This window comes from Maniola hyperantus, chromosome 16, assembly GCF_902806685.2.
Source record: "Maniola hyperantus chromosome 16, iAphHyp1.2, whole genome shotgun sequence".
Taxonomy (NCBI): domain Eukaryota; kingdom Metazoa; phylum Arthropoda; class Insecta; order Lepidoptera; family Nymphalidae; genus Maniola; species Maniola hyperantus.
This window is the reverse complement of record NC_048551.1, coordinates 1,982,176-2,000,882: the sequence shown is the minus strand read 5'-3', so window position 1 is coordinate 2,000,882 and position 18,707 is coordinate 1,982,176. Positions and strand designations below refer to the sequence as shown.

The 18,707-nt window shown below is 39.1% G+C and overlaps 2 protein-coding genes and 1 long non-coding RNA gene across 3 annotated transcripts; 1 reads left to right on the top strand and 2 right to left on the bottom strand.

Moving 5' to 3' along the window:
* Positions 1-1,745: 1,745 nt before the first annotated feature.
* On the top strand, positions 1,746-11,158 carry Alp12 (Alkaline phosphatase 12). Its single transcript, XM_034977151.2, has 9 exons — positions 1,746-1,825; positions 3,395-3,597; positions 4,244-4,436; positions 5,082-5,245; positions 5,920-6,133; positions 6,879-7,012; positions 7,782-7,980; positions 9,164-9,394; positions 10,319-11,158. The coding sequence occupies exons 1-9, from the start codon at positions 1,753-1,755 to the stop codon at positions 10,453-10,455; spliced, it is 1,548 nt and encodes a 515-aa protein (XP_034833042.1). The 5' UTR covers positions 1,746-1,752; the 3' UTR covers positions 10,456-11,158.
* Positions 11,159-11,194: 36 nt separating this feature from the next.
* LOC117989559 (uncharacterized) lies at positions 11,195-18,371 on the bottom strand. The gene is made up of 6 exons (XM_069503715.1): positions 18,046-18,371; positions 17,570-17,658; positions 16,879-16,992; positions 14,680-14,772; positions 13,775-13,798; positions 11,195-13,135 (listed from the first exon to the last, which is right to left on the bottom strand). The coding sequence occupies exons 1-6, from the start codon at positions 18,169-18,171 to the stop codon at positions 13,054-13,056; spliced, it is 528 nt and encodes a 175-aa protein (XP_069359816.1). The 5' UTR covers positions 18,172-18,371; the 3' UTR covers positions 11,195-13,053.
* Positions 15,294-15,882, bottom strand: LOC138403383 (uncharacterized). The gene is made up of 3 exons (XR_011237643.1): positions 15,838-15,882; positions 15,435-15,476; positions 15,294-15,350 (listed from the first exon to the last, which is right to left on the bottom strand). It is a non-coding gene; the product is annotated as an uncharacterized lncRNA (long non-coding RNA).
* Positions 18,372-18,707: the final 336 nt, after the last annotated feature.

Here is an 18,707-nt window from a genome sequence, read left to right as displayed (position 1 = left end):
TACCTCTAAGACCGAGCTATCGCGGTTGTGGCTTTTTTCCTGTTTGAGGTGACCATCGACTCGAGAAGAAGAAGAAGAACTCCCTTCGGCGGTGTTCCCACTAGATTATAACATAGGGTTGTTCAAGGGGCGGATCAACAAATTCCTGAAAGGCCGGCAACGCATTGGCGTTTCCTCTGGAGCTGCAAATGTTCATGACCGGCGGTAATTATTTAACAACAGGTGGACTCAGCTCAGCTACTCGTTTTCTCGCTTTTTTTATAAATACAAAATAAGACAGAAGAGCTATGCCTTAACAGGGAGGCTGCACGGCCTTGCGCAGAGCAGCGCCGGCGATCGATCGCATCGAGACAACCCGATAATATTATGTTACTATTACGCCGTTTACTGTTTACTGCCTAACATTACATTGTACTGTCAATTTAGGATGTGGGTACTTGGTCCTAAACGGCCGCTTAAGTGCCTCTAGTAATATTTTTTTATTGATATTTACTCCGATTTTGTATTAGAAATCTGAATTTTGGTAAATAAGTTTGCTTACCTTTGGTTAGGTGTTCTAAGAAAGGAAATGAATTATCATCATCGTCATGAGCAACCGATCACCGGCTCACTACAGATCAGGGGTCTCCTCTTAGAGTGAAAAGGGTTTTGACCAGGGGCTTTTTCACGCTGGCCAAGTGCGAACTGCACACACCTTTGTGAATCTCAATATACGATATACCTACCTACTTACTCACGACCAATATACTCACGATGTTTTCCTTCATAGTTAAAGCAAGTGTTGCAGTTGCAAGTACCGTTAAAGGAAATGATTACCCGTTCTTAATCAACCGATATTTTGATTAACTGAATCATCTTGTGCTTCTTATTGTGCTTTAACAAATTAGAGAGAAGAAAAAGATGAAACTGTTAGTCAAGAGAAGGAACATAAATTATTTATGACGCCTTGTTTTTCAGGACACAAAAATCTTCAAAAAGCATTTGAACATTTTTAGGGTTCCATACCTCAAAAGGAAAAAGGAACCCTTATAGAATCACTTCGTTGTATGTCTGTCTGTCTGTCTGTCTCTCCGATATATAGGGTACTTCCCGTTAACCTAGACTCTTGAAATTTAGTAGGTAGGTAGGTCTTATAGCACAAGTAAAGGAATAAATCTGAAAACCGTGAATTTGTGGTTACATCACAATAAAAAATTAAATTGAGTTCATGAACAAGTAATTAGTATTTTCAATTTTCAAAGTAAGATAACTATACCAAGTGGTGTAGGTATCATATGAAAGGGTTTACCTTTTCATTCTAAAACAGATTTTTTGAATTATAGTGCAAAATGTCGAAAAAATACGACTGCATTACGGAACCCTCGTTGCGCGAGCCTGATTCGCACTTGGCCGGTTTTTTTGTATGGAACCTGGCATAGGGGAAGGCCGGGCAAAGTGGACACCTTAAACGTCGGCTGGACACTTTTTGATTGTAATCACTTCGATTAGCCTATCGATTGATACAATATGTTTCATCACTGGCCGCCGAAACGAGGTTTTTTCAAAATGGCGAACTTATAGGTAGGTATGCCAACTAGGTTCAATAGCCTTTTAAAGATGGACGTAACATTATGTACCGTAGGAGATCGCGCGCTAATCGACATTAATTTATTATTGACTGCGTTGAATGGCCGGAATCCGGATAGTCAAATGAAATGTCAACTTCAATTGCGGTGATAAGATTGATCGAGTAAGTATAATTTAGTTGTCAAAATGCGCGAGAGCAGAGTGGTCGTGTTATTTGTGTTTTGTTTTATTGCTTCGGTACGATGTTCCTTACGAAAAGGTAAGTTCGGAAAAGAGAACAAACACTGCTTAATTTATTGTGCATTTTATCTAAGTGTGAATTATACTAAATAAGTATTATAAAAAAGGTCGGTAATTTTTTACATACAAACTGAAATAAGATAGGATTTAATTCAAGGATAGTAATAAAATATGAAAGTAAATAGGTATTAAGTAGGTAGGTATAGTCCGTACAAATTGACTTTTCACGCGCCATTGTAACTCTGTCTATGGGTCAACTGTCATGTCAAAAGTATAAAATAAGGACTAAAATCGTACTATTGACATGACATTTCACACGCAATTACAACGGCGCGTGAGTACTCATTTTTTACGCATAATAAGTTGTACATTGAAATGAATAACAAGATAGTGAAAGAGATGAATGGAACACATCAGTAGGTACCCTTATGATGAATGCGGAAGTGTTTGTTTGTTGGTTTGTCCTTCAATCACGTCGCAACGGTGCAACGGATTGACGTGATTTTTTGCACGGGGAAAGATAAAGACCTGGAGAGTGTCATAGATTACTTTTTATCCCAGAAAATTAAAGAGTTCCCACGGGATTTGTAAAAACCTAATTCAACGCGGATGAAGTCGCGGGCTACGTCGTAGAGACAACGCTCTATAAAGCCGAAATCTCATTCTAGAGGTCGATGTACACTATTTCTTGCCAGCTTCTGTACCTACGTACACGGCCTACGTAATGAGCAATGAAGATAATCGCTAAACCATTATTTACACTACAATAAATTATAATTTTATTGGTTACATTACGTAAATTAATACCTGCTACTTTATCGCAGTTTAGATAACGAAAAGACCATTTACAAATTTGTCTAAATTATACATTGAACTATTATCTATGTACTAACTAATATGAAATTATATTCATTTATTAACTGACTTATACAAGGCGGTCCCGAATTCGACGCACATGATAATATTTTAGTAGGTAGGTAGGTACCTACCATGTTCGCAATTTCTGCCCAATTTTGATGATTTCTTCAGCTCAGTTGCTGAAAAAAGCGATCGTTCATGCGAAATATGCTTTAGGGCACTTTTATAACATACCGATGATATAAAAGGCTGACTACCTAGTATAACCATTGCGCTGCGTAAATCTGTACTGTACGCGGCAGAAAATAATGTACATCGACCTTTAGAATGAGATTTCGGCTTTGTAGAGCGTTGTCTCTGTCACTCATACCTATGTGACGTTTTGTCGGTCTCAACTACAGAGACAGCTTGACAAAACCGCTATCTCTTTCTATAGGTCGATGTACATTATTTTCTGCCGCGTACTGAAGGTATCTACTTGTGATGTAGGCAGTTACCTACCCACTGCAAAATTGACCAAATTCTGAGACTAACGGCCGCACTCGGAGTCGCTAATCGTTACTTAAGATTGAGTTAAAACGAGACAGATTTATGTGAGAGATATATAGCTCTGTCTCTAAACTTAAGTAACGATTAAGCGACTCTGAGTACGGCAGTAAGCTGTTTTAAATTGTATGAAGAGATCTACAGAGATACCTAGTTACCTAATTATACTAATTATATCCTCCAGATGCAGAGTACTGGACTAAGCTAGCCACAAAAGAACTAGAGGAAGCTCTAAACGTCAAATGGAACCTAGGTCGTGCGAAGAACGTAATCCTCTTCATCGGGGACGGCATGGGACCCAACACCGTCACCGCCACCAGGATTTACAAGGGAGGGGAAGGCCACAAGCTGTCATACGAGATGTTCCCACACGTGGGACTGTTAAAGGTGAGAAAAATACGTATATTACGCGACAGATCGAGATGGCATTCGGGGTATGAGGCGGGGAGGCGCTCCGTCACCCACACATAGCATGGGGTCATTGATGACGGATCCACGCCAATATTCTGTGAGAGAGGACCCAAAGTTAAAAGAGAGCTTAGATAGAGCTATTCGTATAATAACCGCTAAACTCTGTTGCGAAGAAGGCATGCGATGATGATGATGATGATAATGATGGCACTAGTTTTAAGGAGCACAGGTATCTAATCTTTGTATCTGAGAAAGGAAAGTACGTAGGTAGGAGAGGAGGTAGGTATGTCTTGCCGAATAGATATATTTTCTAAACTGTCAATTATAACATACACGTCTTTTCGAGATAGGCATAAGTACTTAAGGACAAATCTTCTAAATATATAAAAGGAAAAGGTGACTGACTGACTGACTGATCTATCAACGCACAGCTCAAACTACTGGACGCATCGGGCCAAAATTTGGCATGCAGATAGCTATTATGGCGTAGGCATCCGATAAGAAAGGATTTTTGAAAATTCAACCCTCGAGGGGGTGAAGTAGGGGTTTGAAGTTTGTATAGTCCACGCGGACAAAGTCGCGAGCATAAGCTAGTGTAAACATAAACATCATGGTCTTCCAGACATATTCAGCAGACAGGATGGTCCCGGACTCTTCCAGCACAGCGACCGCGTTGCTTTGCGGAGTCAAGGTCAACCAGAACACCGTGGGCGTAGACTCCAGTGTGAAGCACAGGGATTGTGATGCGTCTCTCAATCCTAACTCCCATTTGGACTCCTTGGCCGCTTGGGCTTTGAGAGCTGGAAAGAGCACAGGTAATATCTATTCGGAAGCGGTGATAGCATAGTGGTTAAGATATAGTCCTCCTATTTGGGAAGTCCGGGGTTCGATTACGGGTGCCCCTCTAACTTTTTGGAATTAAATCTTGTTAGAACTATAGTATGCATACAACAAAACACTTGCTTTAAAAGTGAAAGAAAATATGGTCAGGAAACCTACTACATACGTCGGCTGCATGCCTGAGAGTTCTCCATAATGCGCTCAAAAGTGTGTGAAGTCTGCAATCTGCACTTGGCCAGAGCGTGGCAAACTATTGTCAGTCAGTTTTCCTGACCGACAAGTCAAATACCTACTTAATTAGCCAAAAAACTTTTTAAAACTTTTCTTTTTATTCAATTTCAAGTCAGCCTTTGACTGCGATCTCACCTAGTGGTAAATGATGATGCAGTCTAAGGTGGAAGCGGACTAACTTTGAAGGGGTATGACAGTTCTTTACTAGACCCATACTATACTTACCGGCATCGTACCGGAACGCTTAATCGCCTGGCGGCACGGCTATGCCGGTAGGGTGGTAACTAGCCATGGCCGTAGCCAGCCAACAGGCCAGACCAAAGCACCAAAAGTATTTTTAGAGCAACCATAGTAAGTAATTAATTATTGTGGTTTTGTGGCTCTTCCAGGTTTCGTGACCACGATGCGTGTAACCCACGCCACACCAGGCCCTCTGTACGCCCACAGTGCTGCCCGAACGTGGGAGTGCGATCGAGATGTGCTCTCAGGTGCCCAGAAGTGTAAAGACATCGCTAGACAACTTATTGAGGACTGGCCTGGGAGAGATCTCAATGTAAGCTTTAAAGATACAATATCCCTAATTAGCTTAATTTGTTACAGGTTCTTTTCGGTAGGAAAGCACTAGAATTTTTTTGAAAGAAAAATCTAGGTAGGTAAGTACTAACTAGCTACACATTCATTTTTCTAAAAGCACAATGGTACCTAATGGTGATTTAGGTTTTTTAAAAATACCGTGGGAATTCTTCAATTTTCCGGGATAAAAGTAGCCTATGTCCTTCCCCGGGATGTAAGCTAACTCTGTACCAAATTTCATCAAAATCGGTTGAACTGTTGGGCCGTAAAAAGCTAGTAGACAGACACACTGTCGCATTTATAATATTAGTATGGAAGAGTATGGAAGTATGGATATGCTCCAGTGTTGGATGTCAGGGTAACTTACTTTATGTAAGACTAGCAACTCGCCCTAACTTCGCACGGGCAGCTTATTACAATTTTCGTGGGGATCTCTAATTTTTTTTTTTGAAAATAAAATGTAGCCTATGTCACTCATGAATAATGTAGCTTTCTAAAATTCTTTCTCCATTAGGAGAATTTCAAACTCGGTTCTGTAGTTCCAGAGATTACCTACTTCCTACAAACAAACGTACAAACTTTACCTCTTTATAATGATAGATGTCTTCATTCCAAAGCCATTCTTCAAATAAATGATTTTTTCTAAATTTGAAGGTAATTATGGGCGGCGGCAGACAGGGTCTGATGACCAACGCCACGGTCACCCCCTCCGACCCGACCAGCCCCTGGTCGTGTTCCAGACAAGACGGCAGAGACCTCATCGAGGACTACAAGAGAGACAAGGAGAGTCGAGGACTGAAGTACAGCGTGGTGTCCAATAATAGAGAATTGAGGGACTTTAATGTTAATGAGACTGATTATCTTCTTGGTGAGTGTTTCAATTTAACTTTCTCCCCATACATTACCAAGAATTTCATGTTTTACTAGCTTATGCTCGCGACTTCGTCCGCGTGGACTACACACATTTCAAACTTCTATTTTACCCCCTTACCGGCGATTCCGCACACATCCGATCAGAGTCCCTGAAAATACGTTCCTTTTTGTTCATGACATAATTTATGTCGTAGATAATCGCCGTTAGACGTTCAGTTTTCAAAATCCTTTCTTAGCGGATGGTTAAGTCAGACCATAGTAGCTATCTACATGCCAAATTTTAACCCGATCCGTGCAGTAGTTTTTTTTTTATAGAGATTGCGAGCAAACGAGCAGGCGGGTCACCTGATCTTAAGTGATTACCGCCGCCCATGAACATTTGCAGAACTAGAGGAACCGCCGATGCATTGCCAGCCTTTTAGGAATTTGTTGGTCCGCCCCTTGAATAACCCCATGTTGTAATCTAGTGGGAACACCGCCAATGGGAGTTGGTTCCACAGTTTGCACGTGCGTGGAAAGAAGGATCTGGCGCAGCGGACCAGACACCCAGGTGGTGAGGGTGAAATTCCTTACGGTCGGTGGCGCGCGGTGCGGTTATAGAAAAATGAGGGTGGAATGAGGTCAAAAAGCTCTTCAGAGCACTCCCCATTATAAAGCTTGAGCTGTGCGTTGGTCAGTCAGCTTTTCCTTTTATATTATTTTGATAAGTTTCTGTACGATGTTGTCATTACTCTTCACAGGTGTATTCTCAAACGAGCACTTAAAATACGAGAGCGAGAGGAACAAAGGAGCGGACGGCATGCCATCCGTCAGCGACATGGTGGCAGCGGCGCTTCATGTGCTCAAGAGGAACTCCAACGGATACTTTCTTATGGTTTGTTTCACAAAATTTTCTTGTAAAGGCACACAAAACACGCGGTAACTATAGAATGTCTGAATATAAAAACAATAGATCAGGATCTATGCAACAACCCCTAATAGGTCCCACAACACAACCCCTAGTAATGATAATAATTTAATCATTTCAATCCTATTCTTAATGTATTTTAAATTGTAACCTTTTATTGTATCTTTAATATTTATCATTTTATTGTACCTAAAATTGTATTTGCAATACCCTGACAGGGTCTCATGTACCTACTTATAAGTATTTAGCTTTAAGCACCCACCATCAATTAATGTAAATGTACATGAAAGCAAATAAATAAATCTAATCTAATCTAATCTATATTTAGAGACAACATTGTCTAAATATCGATTTTATCGGTTAGAAGAGATACGTTATAGCGAGTGGGTAGTGCACTTGACTGCGTGTGAGACTATCTATGACCTAAACCCTTCCGTGAGAGGAGACCCGTGCTCAGTTGGGCGGTGATGGGTTGAGATGGGTTGAATAATGATGATGAGTCCTCCATCTTTCTCATCTCAATTTTTAGTACCAAAAATTAATAAAAATAAAATGAAAAAAGATAAAAAGTGGGCAGGGAAGCATTTATCTTTATAAGCGATTTCTAGCAGTGACAATATTTTTGAAATTTTGTGCAAATATTCTTTTTGTAAAAATACACGACAAGTGCTTCGGTTTTTGCATAATACTGAAACTAACATTGTATATTATCAGTGACGTTTATTTTCTCATAAAGGTAGAAGGCGGAAACATAGACATGGCCCACCACCGTGGTCGCGCCAAGGTCGCTATTAACGAGTCCTCGGCTTTAGACGAAGCGGTCAAGCTGGCTCTCAGTATGACGGATGACAAAGACACGCTCATCGTGGTGACAAGTGATCACGCACACTCGCTGCAGATCAACGGATATCCTGAGAGAGGGATGAATATTTTTGGTAAGACCAAATATCAACTATCCAAGTCCGTGGGTGTACTGGCGCTTGACTGAGACGGCTCGTAGAATAGTGTGCGGGTTGCGGAAGAGTAAAGCGCTTTATTCACCATCCATCCCGGCTGTACATCAGCTGAAGGCCGCGGTGCTGGATGTAGCATACAGACCGTCGTGCACGCATCAAGCGTGATCAGAATTAATCAGTATATAAACGAGAGAGAGAGCACTCACGTTACGAAACACAGCAAGTCTATTCACGATCAAGCATGCACGACGCAGGACGACTCTGCTGTACGTCCGCGCTATTCACTGTCTATCTGCACGAACGCGGGCGGTGGTGGGGGCGCTCGCTGGATGCAAAATTCATCGTGCACATCCAGCAAACAATTAATAATTATCGACGTACGTTAAGCCTATTCACGGTCTTTTTGCATCGTGCCGTGCATGGCCTTGGCGGGACGTACAGCAAGATGGATGGTGAATAAAGCGCTTAACAGTGACGTTGAATCCTTCACTTTACGTCAACTGATACCCTCCTGCCACCCGCGGGTGTACCTAAACATATCTACCTATAAAATTATAGGTACATTGTATTTTACTTAATTGGGCAGGTACCTAATCAGTCCCAATCTTTCATAACTTTTGCAATATTGCCGGAATTATTCGTAAACCAGATATTTAAGGTATACCTACACACTAGAAACTTGAGATTTGTAAGTTCTATTTATAACATAGACCGGCCCCCAATTGTGTAAGAAAAACGTATTCATCGTTTTCGTAATCGACAGCAAATTCTGCCCCTTGATTGATTCGCTGTTTACATTATTGCACAGCCAATCAAGGGACAGAATTTGCTAGATTACGATAAAATGAATACGTTTTCTTACACAATCGGGGGCTGAACTAAGAAATTATTTTGAGCGAAGACTCAACTAGTTGACTTATGAACACTGACTTATGTATTACTTCGTATGGACAGGGCCATTGAACAAACAAAATGGCACCGATTTCAGTGGTGCTTTAGCAGCAATACAACCTCAGTGACGTCTGGATTTCAAACGGGTCGTTCATTGGTATCTAAGAGGTGGCGCTGATTTATTTGGTTCCAAAACCGTGAAAAATTTTGTTCGCTTGGGCATATCTTGTCATTTATATCGATGCTTATGAAACTAGAACGGTTGTTACAGGAACAATCGGTCCATCTCAAGCTGACGGTCTGAACTACACCATATTGTCCTACGGCACTGGAGGGCCGGGCTCCTTCCAGTACAGCGTGGAAACTACCCAGAACGGCAGCCACGTGGTCAGGCAGGACCCTAGCACGGTGGACACTGACAGCTTCACGTATGAGCAGATCGCGGCCATACCGCTTGAGGAGAACATACATGGGGGAAGCGACGTCACGGTATATGCTAGAGGTGAGGTTTTCAACCATCAGAGCTCGGATAGAAAGTATCCCACGTTATTTTCTAGGATGAAAGCCATCTTTAAATCAAGTCAGAAGGACGATTGTAAATCTATAATGGCGACCAGCCTTTCGTCATTCGCCAGTAACGAGTTTTCTACTGTCTATATCCTCATCCAAAGTGACGTCACGGTATCTGCTAGAGGTGAGGTAGGATTTCGGGTAGAAAGTATCCCACGTTATTTTCTAGGATGAAAGCAATTTTCAAGGTAAGTCAAAACGACGATTGTATAATGGAGAACACAGATAACGGAATATAATAGAGATATGCCATATGCATCAAATTGTATTGAAACCTCTGTCTTTCCCCACCACTTGCTACAAATACACATGCAGTAATAGATGTGACGTCCCGTACACACCATGCACAGTCGATAGATGCGGTGCAAAGCGGCACGCTCAAATATACGCTTCGGTTGCTACCACAGATAACGGAATTCTCTAGTCCGTGATGGAGACCAACCAAAGCTGTCGTCATTCGCCAGTAAGACGTTTTCTACTATGTCCTTCTATGATCTATCTACATCACCAGAAAGATGATCGTATATATATAAACTTTGTTGAAAATTGAATGTGTTTTTCGTGTCTCCTGTAATTTAGAAAAGTCGACTTGAGACCTTTTCAAAATAACCGATTCAATTATGTCCCCATATAAGAATATGGGTTCTTTTAGGGGCAAATATTCCATGTAAGTTATTTGCAACCAATAATAATTGATGATTATTTTTAACAATATTAAATATTCATTTAATTTCATATACCTATATACCAACTACTAGGATTAATGTTTTGTAACCATATAAAACTAGGAGCCAAATACATAATTTCAGGAGTCTGACGACGTCTTAAGGATTTAATTTAATTCAAACTCTTCCAGGTCCCTACGCCCACTTGTTCCACAACGTGCACGAGCAGAACTACGTGTTCCACGTGATCTCCTACGCCGCCAACATGGGACCTTACTCCGCTGGACGCTGCCATGCCGTTGACAACAACACCAACGCTTGTTTATGACTAGTCGTAAGCCTGGCCGCATATTTGGCTAGTATCGCTTGAACGTAGAATAGAATAAATTATCATCTAGAGCCATTACGCACGATCGACTATAGTCGTAAGTCCCGCAAATTGCTATTTCGCTGGAATGGTGTCTCTATATGGCTAAAGGTACAGTACGACAAGGCTCTTTTGGCACTTGAATGACATTGACAGGGGGGCGTTGTTGTCGAACAAAGGCTGCCAGCTCAGCAAGAATCTCTCTGTACGTGCGACAAGGCTCTAACGTTGCCCTTTGTTTTTGTTTGAATATTCTGCCAAGCCTTTGTTCTCCAACAGCGCCCCCTATCAATGTCATATATATATATAACATGTATAAGTCCCGCAAACTGCTAATGCGCGTGGCCGCCATTTTAGTGACGTCAGCACTAGACTGAAGTTTCGAGCTGATGGTATATTTTTATTTCGGCTGACGTCAAAATGAGGTCATTTCGATGTTAATGAGACATGGTTCCAGCGCAATAGCAATTTACGGGACATATACAAGTCAACCTCCAGCTTTAGGGTGCATAAATAAGCGACTAACTAAAATATTAAGCAATACATAAGTAAAAAATAATAGTCAAATATGTTAAAAGTATATTATTAAGAGTTAATTTATCTATTTATTTAATTTTTTTTTGTAGACAATATTTTTTGATATAAATATATTTTATGAATTAACTATATTTAGTTTTATTGACCCATAGTTAAACGGACAGTAAAAAAACATATTATTTTAAACTATTTTATTGTCTAATATAGTAACACCGCGTAGATACATTAAGAAATAGTCATAATTTTATATTTAAAAAATATTATAAATATAAAACTTAACAAATAGTATAAACGGACAATATTCGAAAGTAAAAAAGATCTTTGAGCCCTTTCATTACAATATTCATATATTTTTAAGTAAATAAATACATCCATTACAACTCTTAAAAAACCATTTTTGAAGTATATCTATAGAAATTACAATTTATTAGTAGGTAACACTGATAACACTGATACTGGACACAAAGATATTATTTTAGTACAGTTCTTGCAATTCACGAAGGCGAGTGAACTTTACTTGCGATTACGTCGTATACATGGACATTGCATAAGTGTGCGTGCCTGCGGACCAATCAGTCGCAAGCAAGCGCTCGCAAACGCACACATTTACTTTACCTTACTTATACCGATACGGTTTAGGGCATTTACGCACTTATGCGGTTAGCCGGAATGCAGCCAGCTGTGCGGCTGACCGCAGGACGCGGTTGCGCTTTCGGTCAGCCGGGTGGCGGAGAGCCGCAACCCGAACCGGAATGTGCAAACTAGCACTATCCGTGTAGTGTGTAGACTGTAGGGCAACCGTCCGGCTGGTCGTCAGTCGGGCCGCAGCGCTCAGAACAACCGGAGCGTCATCCGGCAGCCGCAACGCAGTGCGTATAAAAACTACTTTCTCGTATAAATTTTAGATTACGGTCAGCCGCACGGCTTAAACACAAGCATGACCCACTCGCATTCGTGGAATGCAAGAACTATATTATACCGTACAAAATAGAGAAGCAAGGCTCCGCACTGCATCCGTTCCGAATCCGAGAAAATCCGGGTCTAGGAATCTCGGATCGAATCCGGATGTCGATTTTTTCAACGCATGTGGCCGCCACAACCGCCCGTATCGGATTCAGATCAGACCTGAAGCTTAAGGCTAGCCGGTACTGGTTTAAACCAGTTTATTGTGGACCCATATCACAGGAATAAATATTAGTGCCTATTGGCTTCTTCCACTTTTTTACCATTGTTAAACCAATGTTATCCCTATCCTATATCAAAAGTTACAATTTAACACATAGGTTTCTCTGATTGCTTTGTAATAAAATTAGTACTATAAAGGTTCAAATAGTTAGTTATTTTTATCCATGAATACTTGATTCTACCATTTTGGTAAGTTCGAATGATGGTTCTACCATTTTGGTAAGGGTTGAATGATGATTCTACCACTTTGGTGGGTTTGAATGATTCTACCATTTTTGTAGGTTTGAATGATAATTCTACAATTTTGGTAGGTTTGAATAATATCTACCTTTTTTGGGCTGGTTTTCGTCTCGCAGCCTTTTTACAGCGCTGACAGCTTTATATGAACGGATACCTATGAAGCGTTTCTGAACCTCTGACAGGTCAGCGCTGATCAACAGCGCCGAAGATCAGTGTGAGAACAAAACCAGCTGTAGTAGTTTTGCACAGAGAATTCAACTCCTAGAGTACGCATATACAAGGTTTTGCATGAAACAAAATCGTAAAATGTTGGCGGGGGACAGGGGAGAATGCTTTGTTGTGATTGGTGGACTTAAGTCACGTAATCAAAACAATGTGCGGAATGAGGGTACCGAACGGGCGTGGGCCGATTTTTATGCTAAGCAAGTGCCTAAGCTTGGCGAGAAGGTTTGTTCGGCTATTAGGCGTCTATAGGTGGTGGTCTGTGTAGTTTTGGTAACTAAACATCAGCATCAGTTGCTTACAGCTAGCCGTAACCAGTTTAAACCAGTATAAAGTGGACCCAATATATATTATACTAATGGCTTATATATTAGTTTATTTGCTTAGATATTTCTTCCATACAATACCGAACACCAAAGCCCCTGCTAGTGCAATCGCCGCCCACTTTAGATTTGACCTGAAACAAAAAATGAACTTTTTAATACTAATTATAGTAGAATAATTCTTAGACTAAAAAATTTCATAAAAACGTCACATGAGTGACAGAGACAACGCTCTACAAAGCCGAAATGACATTCTAAAGGCCGATGTACATTACTTTCGGCCGCGTACGTGATGTCAGAAATTTATTTATTTTTTAAATACCCTATAACGACGTAGATAGAGTAATAAAGGTAGATGCAGGAACGTTTGCTTTCTCATTCGCACTAAAAAGAGAGCACAAATAAAGTTACTAATGTGATAAACAGAGTCGCAGCTAACCTATTTTTTGTCCCTGGTAACTGTAACTTGGTTTGTGTAACTGGTTTTTTTCAAGAATACATACAAGAAGTTGCAAAACAAACTTTGAGAATTCGTGGCGTAGGTAACTGTATTTCTCATGAGTTATTTACTTGTTTTCACATAAAAAACGTTTAATACAAATATTGTTGATCGGTTAATACAAATACTGACCACTAAACAATGGTAATAATTGTCGTATTATTCATCGTTACGTCGTGCTATCGCTATCTCACGCGGTTACACAGTACTTAAATCTACCTATTATTCTATCTACGTAGAACGAGTATTAATAAAAAGGTAATATTTTAATAACCTTGGTGATTGCTCTTCAGGCTCCCTAAAAAAGATTAAAGTTATTACAAAAAAATAATTTCAAATGTTTTACACAAATATAAGATCGTGATTTCTAAAAACACATTTTTTCTGTTCCGTTGTTTTGGGAGACAAAATTAAAAACTAAGTACATTTACATTACACAACAACTTACAACAACAAGGATTTTTAACTTTATTTGGCGATTTAAAAATCGGCAATAAATGTATTGGTGCCTAGTGCCTATCGAATAAGACAACATATCAAGTCTACATCGTGACGTAACGTGACTCTAATAGGTAACAGGTTACTACATAAGAATCATCTAATCACAAATTACAAAAATATATAAAACGTCAAAAATTGTTGGTAGTTAAATGAATGTTGTGTTATAATAACCCAGATTCACATGGCCTTCCTCGTGGTCTAAAAAATATTAAAAATTGTTAAAAAAATAAATTAAACAGGAAAAATAGTTTAAGTGTGTGGCAAACTTATAGTAGTTTAGACGATGCCCGCGACTTCGTCCGCGTGGATTGGGTTTTTAAAATTCCCGTGGGATCTCTTTGATTTCCCGGGATAAAAAGTAGCCTATGTCCTTTACCGGGATGCAAGCTATCTCTGTACCAAATTTCGTCAAAATCGGTTGAAAGGTTGGACCGTGAAAGGCTAGCAGACAGACAGACACACTTTCGTATTTATAATATTAGTATGAATGACAAATCTTTCGAAATCGAAATTTCAAGATTTGTTTTTTTATCTAAGAATTTTAACATTTATAACGATAGGTATTTTATGAAGGATAATTTCTGAATTCCTTTCTAAGGAATTATAAATTTAGTTATTTGATTAAGGTCAATTGAATGTATCAAGTGTTTAAACTTTAAACTCAAAAATAAAGATAACCTTTCTTTAGGCACGTAAATGGCGGTGACCCTTCCTTCAGGCCGCGGCGTGGTCGGAGGCTTATATTCCGACTTTGCTGGCTCTACCGACCGACTGCATTCAAAAGCTGTTATTGTAGGTATCTATGATACATTAAACAAAATGTATGTGCCTACATTGGTAATGTTATGGATCAATACTATATACGGTGAAATGTTAATGGTTTGAGAGCTGTAGCTAAGTGAATCGGCTTAAGCAGTAGGTCTAGGTACACTTGTTTGTTTTGGAAAACTGGGCATTTTTTTGGATAAATAATCTTGACAAACTCGAATCTGTGAGAAACATTAGTAGTGGCCCGAGCACCACGTGACAACTGCGCTGTTATCGAGTGGCTCCACTGCGCGGAGCCACTCGATAACAGCGCAGTTTAAGTCGCCTGTTTCGCTTTTGGGCGAGTTTGGCGAAAGTTCGCCAAACGGCAAATAATCTAGCCAGTTGCCAATGGGGCCACCACATTCGGGATTCGGGGAATTTTTGGACAACAGTCCAAAATACAAATATTTTAGTAGTTTTTTTTTTTGTATAACTATCATATTTTAATGGCATAGCTAGAAAATAAATAATTTGACCTGCAAGGCAACCCATCATACGTCCTCCATGTCTTTTCTGTCGATCTCGGTAAATGTGGACAACTAAATCCATCCAAAAAGATAATTTTAATTAAAAAGAAAAACTTTAAAATAAGAATTTCAATAATTAATTTTCATAATAGTAACCTGCTTTGGGAACATAACGAACAACAAGATCGTGATCCTGATCTGCAAAAAAAATTTTAAAACCAATGGTAAGGGCATCCGTTTAAGCATGTTGCGTCCACTAAAGCTTAGGGCTTAAGTTTAGGGCATAATCAACCACGCTGATCAAGTGCGTTGACATACTTCAGACACCTATGAGAACATTATTCCTTACGATGTTTTCTTTACCGTTAAAACAAGTGATATTTAATTGCTTTTATGCATAGAAGACGCCTACTTAGTATACTTACTCCCAATGCCGTTCAAGCTAATTTAAAAGCTTTGATTGCAATAGATTCCTTTTCGAGGTTAGCAACAAAACTGAAGCAGTGAAATGTAATTTTACGTAGGTAAGTAGGTAGGTAAGAAAATTTCGACCACTTACGCCATTTTGTAAGATTTTATGTGATTTTACAAATTACTATACAATAAAGCCTTCTAAGGTAAAAACACAGGAGTTTAGATATTTTAAATCCAATCTGGGAACATAATTTTTACGCGAATTTTGTTGCAAAATGTAAACATATCAATGTCGCTAAATGTCATAAGTCAGCATAAGTCCTTTTCTGTCTTCTACAGAGTGAATCTGTGGCTACCAAAAATATTTCAAAGTACATTAAGGTTTTATGGCACTATCTAGCTACTTCAATAAAATTGAGTAGAATTTTCACAGAATTTTTGTTTTATAAAAGTCTGGCACGCACTGGCCCTAAGGATGAAATCTACAGAGCGCACTCTGACTTAGCTTAGACTTAAGTTTGAGTTAAAACGAGACAGATTTATGTGAGAGATCATATAGCTCTGTCTCATTTTAACTCTGTCTTAACTCTGAGCAAAGTCAGAGTGCGCTTTATAGATTTCATTCTTAGGCTGAAATCTGTAGAGCGCACTTCGACTTTGCTCAGACTTAAGTTAGAGTTAAAACGAGATATTATTAGTATTCAATTGATATGAAACCAATTTCAATAAAATTTCGTATTAACGTTCAACATTTAATACACTACTAAGCAATTACAGTATTATTTTATGGTAACGGAGCACATAGAAGTTTAAATATATATTTTATAAAAAGGGTGCAGAAAATTCGCGCTCGGGCGGCCCAGACTACCGCTCCCGGTCGCCCGCAACGCGTCTCAGAGAGCACCCGTGTACAACTTCAATCCCATTTAGCCTAAAAAGACTTTAACATGCTTTTTGAGACATGGGAGGTAACGGTAAAGAGCAAATTCAGACCTCTAAAGTCGGTCACCTATCCAGTTACCGACTGGGGTCAACGTTGTTTAACAATATGCAATTGATAATGTGTTGTCATAATTAGATCACACATCTTTCAAATCATTATAGGTGACTTTATGATTCCCTACTCCTCCAAAGTGTATACTTATATAATTTCTTTTTGGACTTGAATTATAGAAAGTAAACTCACCATGGCGGAATATTGAACTTGTCTTCAGGTGATAATGCACCTCCTCCAGGTCTCTTGTCTGATTTCTTTTCTTCAGGTGGCAGAGTGCCAATTAAATATTTTTTCATTAGTTCTCTGAAATTAAAATTGTTTTTATTACTATAGGGCATAGGCTTACCAATTTAATGATACTGATTCTGAGTACAACTAATGTAATATGAAAAGGACAGACACAGTTTGACGGTTATAAATTTAATTTAGAGCCATCAAACCTCGTGACTTAGCAGTTCCAGTATGATGTCATGTAGAAACCAAAGGGGTATGGGTTTTCTAAAACTGCCATACCCCTTCCAGGTTAGTCCACTTCCACCTTAGACTGCATCATTAGTTACCACCAAATGAGATTGCAGTCAAGGCTTGAATTTCTGTTTAGATGACGTGGATTTAGATTTTAATTAATCCCAAGGGAACTCTTTGATTTTTCGGGATGAAAAGTAGCCTATGTCACTCTCCAGATCTTTAACTATACCCATGCAAACAATCACGTCAATCCGTTGCTCCGTTGCGACGTGATTGAATGACAAACCAACAAACCTATAAACCAACAAACAAACACTCTTTCGCATTTATGGTAGTGGGTGGGTGGGTGGTATCGGTAGTGATTTCTAATTTGAATCTGAAAAAAAAACATTCTATAATATAGTTGGCTCACCTAGCATCATCACTGTGGCCAACATCCTCGAAGTCTTGTGTAGCTTCTTTCCCCGCCACATCCAGCAGGGAATCCTCACCGCCTGGATGCTACAGATAGATTTCAATTTAGTAACAACAGAACTAGTTTTAGCAGTGGAGGGTTTTTTATAGACTAGCGTCTAGGCGTCCCCCCCGCCTTTAACCCCGATTGCCATCTCGACCTGTCTATACTTAACAATCATATTTTATATTAAAATTACTAAATATAATTATTATTGGTAAGTAAAATATCATTTAAACAAGCTAGCAACAGGTAGGTATTCATGTTGAATATTACACCTGAGTGGAAGGTCACTGGCACACTATTAGACCTACAGCCTACCTCAAGTTATGTGTAAGTTCTGAGGTGACCTCACTAATGAAATTATACCTACCTATACCTGTAATAATCTTAATACTCAAATAACATGTACTTATGTGCAGCATATTATTTACCTCTTCCAAAAAGCCGGTTACGTCGTAAATATCATTATGAATTATCAACCATACACCACTATTCTTGTCACAATGTTTCGCCACTTCAGCTGTGGAAATAACTTCCAGTTCTTTATGTTCGGTCATGGTTATAGTAACCAGTGGATAATAAGTAAATTGCAGAAACGCACGAGATAATATGGAATGAAACACTAAATATAATTACAATTTATAAGAACTAAGTGTGTTGTGAGATGGATCATGTTCATAGAATAATTAATTAACAATAATTATTTAGTTAAATTTTAAGGTAAAATTTGATTTATTTACCAAATCATATGATTTAATGTTGACATCATAATATTATTATCTATATAGTCTATACTCTATACTCACTTCACTTGTCACTTGTCAGTAATAGTATCTATTATCTATGCTTTGCTTTTCCATAGCAATGTTTCCACTTGCTATTTTGGTTTTACCCTAGTTCTCGTAGGAACAAGGAATTCGCCCTAAATTACCCTAAAATTGTAGATAGAATAATAGGTAGATTTAAGTACTGTGTAACCGCGTATGAGATAGCGATAGCACGACGTAACGATGAATAACACGACAATTATTAGGTACCATTGTTTAGTAGTCAATATATTTTGTATTAACCGATCATCAATATTTGTATTAAA

Coding starts and splice junctions, on each gene's coding strand:
- Alp12 (XM_034977151.2), top strand. CDS start 1,753: ATGCGCGAGAGCAGAGTGGTCGTGTTATTTGTGTTTTGTTTTATTGCT. Junction 4,437..5,081: donor GAGAGCTGGAAAGAGCACAG/GTAATATCTATT, acceptor TGGCTCTTCCAG/GTTTCGTGACCACGATGCGT. Junction 7,013..7,781: donor CCAACGGATACTTTCTTATG/GTTTGTTTCACA, acceptor TTTCTCATAAAG/GTAGAAGGCGGAAACATAGA.
- LOC117989559 (XM_069503715.1), bottom strand. CDS start 18,171: ATGACCGAACATAAAGAACTGGAAGTTATTTCCACAGCTGAAGTGGCG. Junction 17,659..18,045: donor TAACCGGCTTTTTGGAAGAG/GTAAATAATATG, acceptor ATCTATCTGTAG/CATCCAGGCGGTGAGGATTC. Junction 14,773..16,878: donor AAGTTCAATATTCCGCCATG/GTGAGTTTACTT, acceptor TTTTGAATGCAG/TCGGTCGGTAGAGCCAGCAA.